The sequence below is a fragment of the Opisthorchis viverrini genome (assembly GCF_000715545.1).
Source record: "Opisthorchis viverrini unplaced genomic scaffold opera_v5_58, whole genome shotgun sequence".
NCBI classification, from domain to species: Eukaryota; Metazoa; Platyhelminthes; class Trematoda; order Opisthorchiida; family Opisthorchiidae; genus Opisthorchis; species Opisthorchis viverrini.
Window position 1 is genome coordinate 1,432,554 of NW_008751716.1, and position 13,063 is coordinate 1,445,616.

Below are 13,063 nucleotides of genomic sequence, written 5' to 3' on the forward strand. Positions count from 1 at the left end.
TGCGCCATTTATCATAATGATCTAGGTCAATAATGATACAAGTCTTCCTCCACATTCCTATACCCACCTGTGATGCGGAGTCAAATAATAACAACAAAAATAGTAGTCGTTCAGCTGTAACACTCTTTCAGTGCCTATCTGCCACACCACCCGAAGGGAGCATCAGGGCTGAGGTACTATCAGGTTGCCCAAACATAGACAGTCAAGATGCCCAGGTTGGATTCAAACCGCGGAATTTCCGGTCACCCACCTTAGCCACCAAATTATCGCGAGATATGTCGTCTGTCGTAGCAACCGTCACCAGCCACGCCTAACTTTCCGCAGTGCATTAGCAGCCAAATTTTGTTTGCCATATCCTGGTGTCTAACAGGCCATCCGTCGTGGTCGTTAATAATTTCCTCACACTATAGCGTTTTGAGACGAGGTTCACTAATCGAGATGCGTTGTTAAGCAGCGCTCCCTCTTTGGTTCATAGACCACAGTTCCCCACCATATATTGTGGATTTTTTTCTCTGTTAGAAACAGCCCGATCAATTCTTCAGGGAGTATTTACGCCGGCAGGAATCCAGTAGTGAACGCTTGACTTGCCACTCAAGCAGAAAATGATGTGGTTGGTCGATAGTTTTCTCTCAAATTGATCTCAATCAGCTTAGTGGTTGGTGCGAAGTGGACTAGGTCCTGTTCATTCAAGAATTGCCTAAATACAGCAAGTGGTTGTCACTTTTAGTTGAGCGCAGTTTTCGTCCTTTATGCAGTATGTACTACAACACTGCCGATGGCCTACTTCACCAAGGTTCAAGGCTGCGTACTTTAGTGAAGCGAGTAGAACACCAGCAAGCTTGCCGATGCATATAATGTCGGTCATGGTCGAGTACAGTTCAGAGCAAAATTGCTAAGCAGCAGTAGAACAACTGAAGGGTTTTCACCGAAATAAGTTTATGCAAGGAAGCGCTTCTACCCGCAGCCAGTGCTCTATCATTGGTTTGTGATTTTTGTCAAAAGAATCGACCGATTGTCGAAAAAAATATTGCGGACAGAGACCTAACAGTGGTGTTACTTTGGTTGATAAGATGTTTGAAGCAAGTTCCCCGGTTGCGGCTGTTGTGCGTGCAGCCTATGAGTAATGTAAGAAAACGCAGGTGATTGACAACATTCGTGAATGCCGGATCAGTCGCTCAGATAGCATGTCTTCATTATAGGATTGGGTAATGTAGTGCTTGTTCCCAAAGGGTCGTTGGTTCTGTCCATTGCATACAGAATGCCCCTGATAGTAACATCCGTGTCGCCATCAGATGCAACGGCATCAGGAATGTTTGAGTTGTATCTACGTTACAACGAATTGTTACTGGGTTCTGACATTATCCTGATGGGTCACCTAGATCCGATAGTGACCCATACGTCGAACTATGAAGACAGACGAGCCATTTCTCAGTGATGACTTCCTGGCGAGGGCAAACACTAGTCGACCACACTGTTCTACAGAAACCCTAATGTTAATAGTCGCTTCCCATATTACCGATGCAAGCCAGCTTAGGCTGAAGTGTCACAGGAATTGCATGCCTCAACACGCATTTCATAACAAGTACACAGTGAATAGCAGTGATCGTTCCGTAGTGTTAAGAATCACGATGAATCTGCTCGCCATCGAAATTGACCATGTAGTGGTTAGTTCATCCTAAATTTATGGACGGTCCTACCATTGAACGTCTTTTTGTCATAAATTAGGAGACATCCTAGGTTAAGAGGTCATGGGGTGGTAATGTGGTACACAGTTCTTCTCAATGTACACGCGGCCATCTTCGATCACACCAATGCCGACAAAATAGTCCTCCCGTTTCATACATGTCTCACTTTCATTTTGTTTTTAGGGAATCACTGGTCCATGTTATCCTAATCCTGCTGGGTCTCACCACCATGTTAGTGATGGCTATGGCACTGGATTAATCGAACTACGAAACCCTACGTCTGGAACTTTTGATTTCGCACCAAACCACGGTCCAGAGCTGGTTTGAAAATTGTATTTGTTGACTTCATATTCTTGTTTTTTCTACATTGTCAGCTGATTACTTCTGATGGATAGGACGTTGTTTATGTGAATATGACGAAATCCGAGGACTCCTTTTTTTCCTTTCATGATTTTTATGCCGGTACTGCGTTCCCATGTCCGGCTTCGTTGTGGAAAATTGACGGGATTTGCAGATTCTGTCATACCCGCCTTAGAATCACAAAATATGGTCCTTGTTTAGAACCGGTCTTTACATCAGGGGGAACAAAAAGCGCGTTTGTCCCTACCAGGATTAGGCCATTTGTTCTATTAAAGCTATGCACTTAGAACATTTGACCCTGCTGGCCAGCTCATGAGAAGACGTAACTTCTTCACAAAGACATTCAGGAGGTAGTGTACTAAGGCCTGATGGTTATTAATGGTCCAACTTTTCACTTTTACCAGCGAAGAATAAATATCGTAAATATCGCAGAAAGGGTTCGCATTGCCAGAGCTGTATTATCACTAGACACTCTTTTGCCTACATCGGCGTTACATTGGGCTCTGCTTAAATTTCTATCACTAGTTTTCACGGGATACTCAACTGAATCCCTCGTTTATGATATTCTACAACTGAAAGTGCTGCACACAGGCCGCCTCATGTTTCAGTTGGCACGATATTCGAGATATCGCATTATATTTTCATGAAGGAAACTACTCACAAGGTTGCCGAAAAATTTTCGACAGCCCACGACCGGTTTCGCCCTTGTTGGGGCTCATCAGATAGGCGCAGTTCCCGTCAACCTTATGATCAATTTGAACCCAGATCACACTGTTTTCGAGAAATACACTCATTTGCAAATCAATTTGGTTTTCACGAGAGACTCAACTGAATCTCTCGTTTATGATATGTGCTGCACAAGAAGGCTTTTCATGTCCTTTAGTTGAATCGAGGGGGTTGTAACGCGTTCACTTTCTTTTATCCGTTTAAACGATTTTCAGTGGAGTTTTTGGAAAGCTGTAATCCATAAATAGACACCGCATGCGTTATACTGACTAACCATATGTCCACAAATTGACAGGAGGCACAAATAAAAGAAAACTTAGGAAATGACTGCGACAGAATTATGACCATCTCCAATTTTCACTCTGAGTTGGCTGGAAATGGGGCGGGGTGACCCGTCAAATTGCATGCATTCCAAATCATAGTTTGGGGGCCGCTCAGTAACCGTGTTTCCAAAAGCTGACACGGAACTCAATACGATACTGCTAATGTACTAGTTCCTCCTAAGAGACTAAGCAGGTAGAGTCACAACAAGACTTTTCACACGATAAGATTTAGTGGTCTACACTTTCAGATGAGGCCACAAGGTCACATCCTTGAGATACCTTTTAGAGTAATTTAGCAAGGGTTCTTGAGATATGTACCTCTGACGAGTCCTGGTCAATAAGACTGTCTAGTGTTCCTCTGATCTTCAGTCAGTACAGTATCCAAGATGGTAACACCGCGGCGAAAGTAATATTGATGCAAATTCTCAGTGTTCCCGGTTTGTGGACATTTTGAATTCGTAAATGTGCTCGGACATACAGCTTTGACATGAGTTTAGCCAGAACGTAGACAAAACTAGCGTTTCGTTTACGCAAAGTGCAGTACTTTATTTCAACGTGGTACTTGTGTGGTATCTTACTCCTAGGCGCCAAACGATGGACCGTTTCATGCGGTGCCAACACATCCCAACTGCGCATGCGAGCTCTAGGTGACTCAACAGTCATATAAATTGGACCGACATTCGCAAACCGTTCGCCTTCAAACATGGGACCAACATCCTCCGCTGGCTGGATAGTATGATCTAAAAATAACGACGATGCGTTAGAGGTTTGAGTCCATCGATCCTCTGAGTAGGTAGATGTCGGCTGAAAATGGTGTTACTAACGCGGACGGTGAACAAGACAAGCACCGGAGGATTCCGCTGCCAGACCTGATGCAACCATATAAAAACTGCATTCACAGGACGCTTTTTAATCGCTGGGATTACTGCGTTCAATCGCCAGGTCGTTCAAATGCAAATGCTTACCTGAATTGTCTAAAGAGTCCGTCTGTTTTGGAAAAGTGGGCTTGCATTGTCGTATTCCGGGTGATGATTGAAAGTTTGGAAGAAGGGTCGGCTACCAAGTTGACTTCCCTACACTGACACGTTTTCCCAAAGACGGATACCGTTAGGACTTGACTGAGTTTTAGTCGAAAATCTGAAATGTTCGCCAACTCATGAGTAGGCGCAGAGGTTTGTAATCTGGACCACTATGTGGGTTGTGTTGGCATTCCACCTACACTTTATCGCGTGTAGTCAATGTGAGAAATCGAGTAATCTCTAGATCTGGCCATTAGGCGCCCAATCAAATTCATTAACCCTGCTAATAAGCGCATATCAGGCCGCAGAGAAGTTCACTGATAATCAAGTGCACACTGACCGTAGTTCAGACTCATCGCTGGCGTGAATGTGTAGCCTCGCATCGCCGGTTTTCTGATCCAGGGAATCTCGCACCTCCCTCAAGAGCTGAGTAAAGTCTCCGCTGATTCAATCTTAGTTTATCGCATAACTGTTGTTGTTGGATTAGATGAACTGGCGTTTGTGGGTGAATCTACATTGATCAACGCAGATGGCAACTATGAGACCAGGTTCGGAATGGGGCGCTCACCGTTGGCATGCCCACTAAGGTATCCCAAACAGAAACAGTTGTCCGCCGGATATAAATGAGCTATCGCAGAACTGGGACAGCTTTCTTGCGTTCTCCAGGCAATAATGTATTCTATCCCACTGTCTTTTCATTTGGCCCTTCCGAAATACAGCATTAGCATGCAGCTCAAAATTTAAAAAAACAGTAGAAACTTAATTGAATAGGGTCAAAAACGTGACATACCAAGATAAAAATGTACAAAACAGAACTATAATCGTAGTAAAAAATTCTTAGATGAATCTCGATCTAAGCGGAACAAGACTGCAACCACATTCGTTGAAGTCGCTCAAAGCGGAGTGAGGCTTCATTGGCCAGTAGCTGTGACGCCTCGATAACTTGTTCAGCTTGGCACCTGGCCAACGGTACAGTGGTTGTTTCTAGTCGATCAGCGGTCTCTTCTATGATGGTCGCCAACTCTTCCAGCTTTTGCAGTTCGTGCTCACTGTGAAGTACAAACTTAAAAAAAGACCAAAGATAGAGGTCACGAAAACATATACTGAAAATGGGACTGGGACAAGATTGTTTGGTGAGTAGGTCTGGTCGCAAAAGACAGTCTCCATGCGCCTAACTCGGGAATAAAATGATAGGAGACATGGAAGGCACTGACCAGTGCTTAAGGATATACGTATCGTAGCTAAAACCCAATCAACGGCTACCCAAAACGGATGATGAATTGGTTGATGGTTTCGACTCGATAGCGCACTTGCGGTATATCGGTGCTGTTTGAAACTACTGAGTACAATCATGCTGTGTGCTGCTGAATTCACTTCCCAATTTGTTCCGATTATTAATTAAGTAGTTCTTTCTCAAAAAAGACATGGATTTACGGAAAATTTGCAGGTGCACATTTTTTGGGTTCCAGGGGAAGCCTCACCGGACAGTAGACCGCTATACATGAATTCACAGAGAACTACCCATAGAGCCTTGATGTTTTCGGGATTCATCTAGTAGGCGGGAATGCCAACATTATTTTTTTAAAACAAACATCTCACCCAGACAATGTCGAACGGAGGAGTGGCTCTGACCCTGGAAGTGAAGGCAGTCAGCAAGACAAACAATGCTCCAAGGTACGGTGAAATAGGATACTAGACGCAAGTGGATTCAGGTCGCTTTGATCTTTGCTCGATACACAGCGAGTTGTAAATCCCATACTGGGAAGACTAGTCTCGAAGTAAGTCTCGAAGTAATTGCCAACAAGTCTGCACAATCTACACTGGTGATCCTTTAAACTGATATTCAATTCAGTTTCTGAGGTATTAAAATGGAAAGTAGTGTAAATCATAAGTGCATTGAAGCGAGTCAACCAAAACGTTCAGGCCCACCTGATGCACATGAGGGAATACGGCCTCGTGGACATCCTCTGTCAAAGTAAACTGCTGCAGTGGAAGCCGTTCATAATTTGGCTTGAGTTCTTCCAAGGTGAGTTTCTTGAGACGGTCGAGAACACTTGGATTTGAAGGGTTGCTAACTAAGTTAGCAGCATCCAGGGCGACATTTGGTCGCAATAAGCTGATCAGCGACAGTAGCAGAGAGTTCTGTAAACAAGTGGTCCAGAGATAACGCCATTTTAGGTGTCAGATCTGACAATGAGCAAAAAGCATAGTGGCACAGAATCACATGACAAACTGACGCACGATATTAGAACTTAAACCCATGTAAGCCACGCGTTTGTGCTCCTCAAAATTTGAAAGACTGCAGTTCAGCATACTAAATGTTTTGAGTGCGTCCAACCTCAACAGATGAACGTAAGAACGAACTAGATAACGACAACGAAAATTCCAAAAAGATATCACACAAGCAGTTTTGCATGTCCAGTTAAACGGTCATCACTGCGAATAGCTCCTGATGCCCTTTCAATGGCAACTGATATTTTCTCTCCTTCAAAACTGGATTATGGATAGACGGAGTGCAAACGAGTAGAACAATGAAGCACATATGGTTGCGGCAGGTGTGGTATTTGTGCATAAAGCGGGAATCAGGCGCAAGATGGCTTAGTGGTTCGATCCCAACCTCTGCCTCTCGACCCCCCTGTCTAGGCTTGAGCAATCTGGCAGTATCCCAGTCCTCATGTCTCCTTCCGTTGGCATGCCAGTTAAGCACCGAAAGAGTGCTGCAGCTGAATGTTATATATATATAGTATGGCATAGGATCGAGTTATCGGATTCGGACTGTTTCTGCTTTAGATAACAGTCGCATTTCAGTAAATGCAAACACAAAATACGGAGTTCTTCTGGGATCTGATGTCAACCAGCTGCATCTAATCCATCCCACAATATGGGATTTTTTCGCATATTCCCTCCGATAGCCAACTCGATTCTCCCTCAACGTAACCAATTTGAAAATGGTTAAAAAAGTAAATTCAAAAGGACTGAGGAAGATAAAGACGCTATCCTTAAGCCACGACGTCAAGAGTAAAGTTACCATACAACAACATCGGTTTAACCGAGTATGGGGTCTTGCTTATTTCAGTAGAGAGTTTCCTGCTTTTCGCTTCATTAGCATTACTGTTTCGGAAAAACAGACGCAAACGCACTTTTTTTTTTCTGGGTGTTGTACTTAATAACTGTTAGGAGGAATTCCGCTAGCAGTCAGGCGGTGCTGCGACCGGGAAGCCTATCCTGCGCGCGATTAACCTAAATATTGGGTCGCTTGCCAGTCCAGCATCTAGACGAGCTTTGATTAGTCGAAAATTTGAACCAAGCAGCCAATCATGACTCAGTATTTGTCGAATGCTGGTTGCCCCCGTTGCGTTTAGAAGGCGTCAGAAATTCCAGAATGTTGTCGACGCATACACTTTATAAATGGCGCGCTGTACAAGTGTTTTGACGTAACCTTAGGTATTACTACATAGTGTGCACTTTTGGTGGTCGTTTTGAAAGGGGGCACTAGCTGGGAAGGTTGAAACCGAGAACTTAGCTGAGAAAATACCGTCATTACAACAATCTTATCTGAGTATTCGTTCTGATAGCATGTTACATGAATAATTTGCATCTCCGACATCAACGTGCCTGGTGTATATTTTATTCATGTATTGTATTCCTAGAAGCACGCGTTTTAGGAATTTCACTGAAAGACGTAGATGACTGTACTCTCCGCCCACCTCTTCTGCAGTATATATCTTTTTGATACACTCACCGAGTTGTTTACTGACTTTTACATCCAAAATAGGCGTTGCTCTATTCCGACCTGGACTGAATGTTTGAATGAGACCGGTTAGGTGTCATGAGAACTTTGTTTCCATCTATTCTAGTTCACATGACAAAGGATATTCTCCAATATCAGTCGAACGATAGTTGCGAGCAGTTCAATTTTTGTTTTTGCTGAGTTCGGTCCCCATCGCCACTATGCTGTCCAGTGACGTATCCACTGGAACTAAGCTAAGTGATTTCCATGCACACCAGCAATAATGACCAAAGCGTGCATATTAGTCCTAGTTCAATGCGGTATCTCTGAGTGTGCGAGCTGCAAAAGTGGTCCATTGTTTTATTTCCAAAGGACACGCTTGTAGACAATGTGGTAACACCACATACACAAACCTCTATGTTGTATCTTTCAGACTGAGGCCGTCTATCAAGCTGAGGAAATCGGACATGGTTCCTAATTTTCACTCTTATTGGTTCACGTTGGTCTTCTGGCCTTTTCACCATGGAGCAGTCATATATTATATCGTGTCTAGAATCGGACGTGGTTGTACTTCCGGTAAGAGATGCAGTCTGGGATAGTCGTAAAAATAGGTCGCCATTCCAATTATCACCAACTGGTGTCCATCGAGAGCTCCTTTCGACAAGCGGGAAAGCCCATTTTCAGCTGCCACTGTTTCTGTCCATAATTTTCTAGTATAAGTGAGTTGACTCGACCACAGGATTCCAGCTCCTTTGTTTGGTCTAATTAGTCAACTATCTGGTGATTGATCAGGTGACCGTTGAGTTGTACGCCGAGGTTGACAGTTAGCTCGGCGAACAGATCAACGGCCACCTGATCGACAACCGGCGAACGTAACCCGAGCTACCAATATTTTGACAGAAAAATACCTGGTTTGCTTCACTATTTTTATCCTACCAAATTTTCTTACTTTAGGTTGCTTAGGGGCGTCTTCGCATCCTGGTACTTAAACCATCCAACTAGCAATAATATTGTTCTGCGCTAACCCCCCACAAAGGGGCATCTGGCTCAAACTGTTAACACATATGGTTGCGGCAGGGGTGGGATTTTTGCATAAAACGGGGATCAGGCGCAAGATGGCTTAGTGGTTCGGTCCCAACCTCTGCCTCTCGACCCCCCTGTCTAGGCTTGAGCAATCTGGCAGTATCCCAGTCCTCATGTCTCCTTCCGTTGGCATGCCAGTTAAGCACCGAAAGAGTGCTGCAGCTGAATGTTATATATATATAGTATGGCATAGGATCGAGTTATCGGATTCGGACTGTTTCTGCTTTAGATAACAGTCGCATTTCAGTGCAAACAAACACAAAATACGGAGTTCTTCTGGGATCTGATGTCAACCAGCTGCATCTAATCCATCCCACAATATGGGATTTTTTCATTCCCTCCGCTGTTTCTGCTTTAGATAACAGTCGCATTTCAGTAAATGCAAACACAAAATACGGAGTTCTTCTGGGATCTGATGTCAACCAGCTGCATCTAATCCATCCCACAATATGGGATTTTTTCGCATATTCCCTCCGATAGCCAACTCGATTCTCCCTCAACGTAACCAATTTGAAAATGGTTAAAAAAGTAAATTCAAAAGGACTGAGGAAGATAAAGACGCTATCCTTAAGCCACGACGTCAAGAGTAAAGTTACCATACAACAACATCGGTTTAACCGAGTATGGGGTCTTGCTTATTTCAGTAGAGAGTTTCCTGCTTTTCGCTTCATTAGCATTACTGTTTCGGAAAAACAGACGCAAACGCACTTTTTTTTTTCTGGGTGTTGTACTTAATAACTGTTAGGAGGAATTCCGCTAGCAGTCAGGCGGTGCTGCGACCGGGAAGCCTATCCTGCGCGCGATTAACCTAAATATTGGGTCGCTTGCCAGTCCAGCATCTAGACGAGCTTTGATTAGTCGAAAATTTGAACCAAGCAGCCAATCATGACTCAGTATTTGTCGAATGCTGGTTGCCCCCGTTGCGTTTAGAAGGCGTCAGAAATTCCAGAATGTTGTCGACGCATACACTTTATAAATGGCGCGCTGTACAAGTGTTTTGACGTAACCTTAGGTATTACTACATAGTGTGCACTTTTGGTGGTCGTTTTGAAAGGGGGCACTAGCTGGGAAGGTTGAAACCGAGAACTTAGCTGAGAAAATACCGTCATTACAACAATCTTATCTGAGTATTCGTTCTGATAGCATGTTACATGAATAATTTGCATCTCCGACATCAACGTGCCTGGTGTATATTTTATTCATGTATTGTATTCCTAGAAGCACGCGTTTTAGGAATTTCACTGAAAGACGTAGATGACTGTACTCTCCGCCCACCTCTTCTGCAGTATATATCTTTTTGATACACTCACCGAGTTGTTTACTGACTTTTACATCCAAAATAGGCGTTGCTCTATTCCGACCTGGACTGAATGTTTGAATGAGACCGGTTAGGTGTCATGAGAACTTTGTTTCCATCTATTCTAGTTCACATGACAAAGGATATTCTCCAATATCAGTCGAACGATAGTTGCGAGCAGTTCAATTTTTGTTTTTGCTGAGTTCGGTCCCCATCGCCACTATGCTGTCCAGTGACGTATCCACTGGAACTAAGCTAAGTGATTTCCATGCACACCAGCAATAATGACCAAAGCGTGCATATTAGTCCTAGTTCAATGCGGTATCTCTGAGTGTGCGAGCTGCAAAAGTGGTCCATTGTTTTATTTCCAAAGGACACGCTTGTAGACAATGTGGTAACACCACATACACAAACCTCTATGTTGTATCTTTCAGACTGAGGCCGTCTATCAAGCTGAGGAAATCGGACATGGTTCCTAATTTTCACTCTTATTGGTTCACGTTGGTCTTCTGGCCTTTTCACCATGGAGCAGTCATATATTATATCGTGTCTAGAATCGGACGTGGTTGTACTTCCGGTAAGAGATGCAGTCTGGGATAGTCGTAAAAATAGGTCGCCATTCCAATTATCACCAACTGGTGTCCATCGAGAGCTCCTTTCGACAAGCGGGAAAGCCCATTTTCAGCTGCCACTGTTTCTGTCCATAATTTTCTAGTATAAGTGAGTTGACTCGACCACAGGATTCCAGCTCCTTTGTTTGGTCTAATTAGTCAACTATCTGGTGATTGATCAGGTGACCGTTGAGTTGTACGCCGAGGTTGACAGTTAGCTCGGCGAACAGATCAACGGCCACCTGATCGACAACCGGCGAACGTAACCCGAGCTACCAATATTTTGACAGAAAAATACCTGGTTTGCTTCACTATTTTTATCCTACCAAATTTTCTTACTTTAGGTTGCTTAGGGGCGTCTTCGCATCCTGGTACTTAAACCATCCAACTAGCAATAATATTGTTCTGCGCTAACCCCCCACAAAGGGGCATCTGGCTCAAACTGTTAACACACACTCCAACTGTTTCCACAGCTACCTGGCCGTGCCCCGTGCTAGGTAGACAATGGTTAAGTTCAACTAATATCACTTCGATTGGAGTGCGGTCAAAAGCCTCTCTTCATTCTCGTCATGTTTTAGTGCCTACTCTGTTTTTGTCGAATGAGTTAGAGTGAGTGAACAACACATTGTCTATCAGAAAGAGCATGGGAACATACTCCCCAATGTCTCGTTCACGACCACATAAGATCGATCTTCTGTGCAGTTGGATCCCACTTCACTTAGAGCAATCACCAAATGCAAAAAAAACGCACATCCAGAATGATCCGTTTCGTTTATCAAGTTACGTTAAGACTGTCGTCTACATCTGAAGCAAAGGCAACCCGATTATTTGAGTCCTCTTTATTGCGCGCCGAAACAACGTGTACGACCTGATGAAACACGACCCACACACGACATGCTAAATTCACCCAGACACACTAAAACTTTGGGTATATTGAACTGATTGGTTTCCGTCGAGTCAAAACAGAGACTGTCCCTCACTATGAGTTGAATAGCTAGCGAAGATAGCAGTAAAATAAAAAGGTCACAACACAAAGCCGAAAACTCCATTTCGATTTTAATGAGAACCAAATCCATTCGATCGTATAGGCAGAAATAACGACGAAACATACCTCAGCTTCCAATGCTTTCGTTACACGAAGAAAATTAGTCAGCTCGGCATGCGCCTTACGCACTGCACGCAGTTCTTCGAGTCTCTCCTCACAGTTTGTCAAAAGTTGCTTGACTTTATTCTAAAAAAAGAGGAGACGTTGGATTGAATCCACCCGGTAGGCAGGAATTCTGATAACGTTGGTACCGGAGATAAAAACAAATTACACCTTCCGTACATTAGCTGACCACGAATTTCCGAATGAAACACGAACTGGCAACCGGACATCTAGTTCCAGGTTGTTCGAAATCGCCTCATCTTATTTCACTAGGTCAGTCGGGTACACTGCTCCGTTTAGCTAGTCATCAAGTATTCTTTGACACAATAGGCTAATTGTAATGGCGATGAAAACTCGACAGCCACAGCCACCCTCCCGGTTCATCAGGTAATTGTGCTACCCGAGCTGCCATCAAACTTAGCCTGACGTTGGTTAATAAATCGCCAATTGCGGAGATTTGAACACCAGACACTAATGAATCTCTCGTCTACGTTGCACGAAAACCAAGAATGCAGCGTTAACCCAGGGTTCAGTTGGGTTGATACTTTGCCGTATTCCTTTTACATGCAGTAGTCCTCACCACATTTCGGTTCACATCTGGCGTCCTCAGCTATTGGCGTACCGTTTTCGGTAGACGGTAGCATTCATGAAACAACGTAGCTTATTATTGAAAATATAATTCGTTGAAACATACTATTTATATGGTTGCTCAAAACTTGCCGACAATTTTCGTTGTTCTTCAGGATCATCAGGTATGCATTTCCCCCTAACTAATGCTCTAATGGAATGAAAATGGCATAATCTGTTATTTTCACAACGGTTACGGCCTTTACCGAAGACTTCATAGGTAACCCTTTGGAAGCGTTTCTAGCTACTCGTTTTGGCTGTGCTACAATCTTTCCTAGCTCCACGGCATATTACTGCGTAGGTAAATCATGAACCCATCGAGTGCTTGCGAATGTGTTTACTTGTGTCTAGAATGTGGTTAGAAGGGTGAGAGAGCATAACATAGGACTTAAATATAAAAAGCGGCATCCGTATACAATGGATGTTCGCTATTCTTCACGGGGGGGGGGGGTGGA

At 43.8% G+C, this 13,063-nt stretch overlaps 2 protein-coding genes across 2 annotated transcripts in view; one reads left to right on the plus strand and one right to left on the minus strand.

The window, feature by feature from the left end:
* T265_03936 (hypothetical protein) overlaps nucleotides 1–2,169 on the plus strand; it is a gene marked incomplete at both ends in the record, with an annotated part of 13,763 nt that extends 11,594 nt beyond the window's left edge. The window contains one exon of the mRNA XM_009168537.1: nucleotides 1,869–2,169. Within this exon, the coding sequence (XP_009166801.1) occupies nucleotides 1,869–1,944 (76 nt within the window). The remainder of the gene's footprint in view (nucleotides 1–1,868) is intronic.
* Nucleotides 1–13,063, minus strand: part of T265_03938 (hypothetical protein) — a gene marked incomplete at both ends in the record, with an annotated part of 25,457 nt that overhangs the window by 3,776 nt on the left and 8,618 nt on the right. Inside the window, 3 exons of the mRNA XM_009168538.1 lie at nucleotides 4,992–5,176; nucleotides 6,043–6,255; nucleotides 11,946–12,065. Of these exons, the coding sequence (XP_009166802.1) occupies nucleotides 4,992–5,176; nucleotides 6,043–6,255; nucleotides 11,946–12,065 (518 nt within the window). The remainder of the gene's footprint in view (nucleotides 1–4,991; nucleotides 5,177–6,042; nucleotides 6,256–11,945; nucleotides 12,066–13,063) is intronic.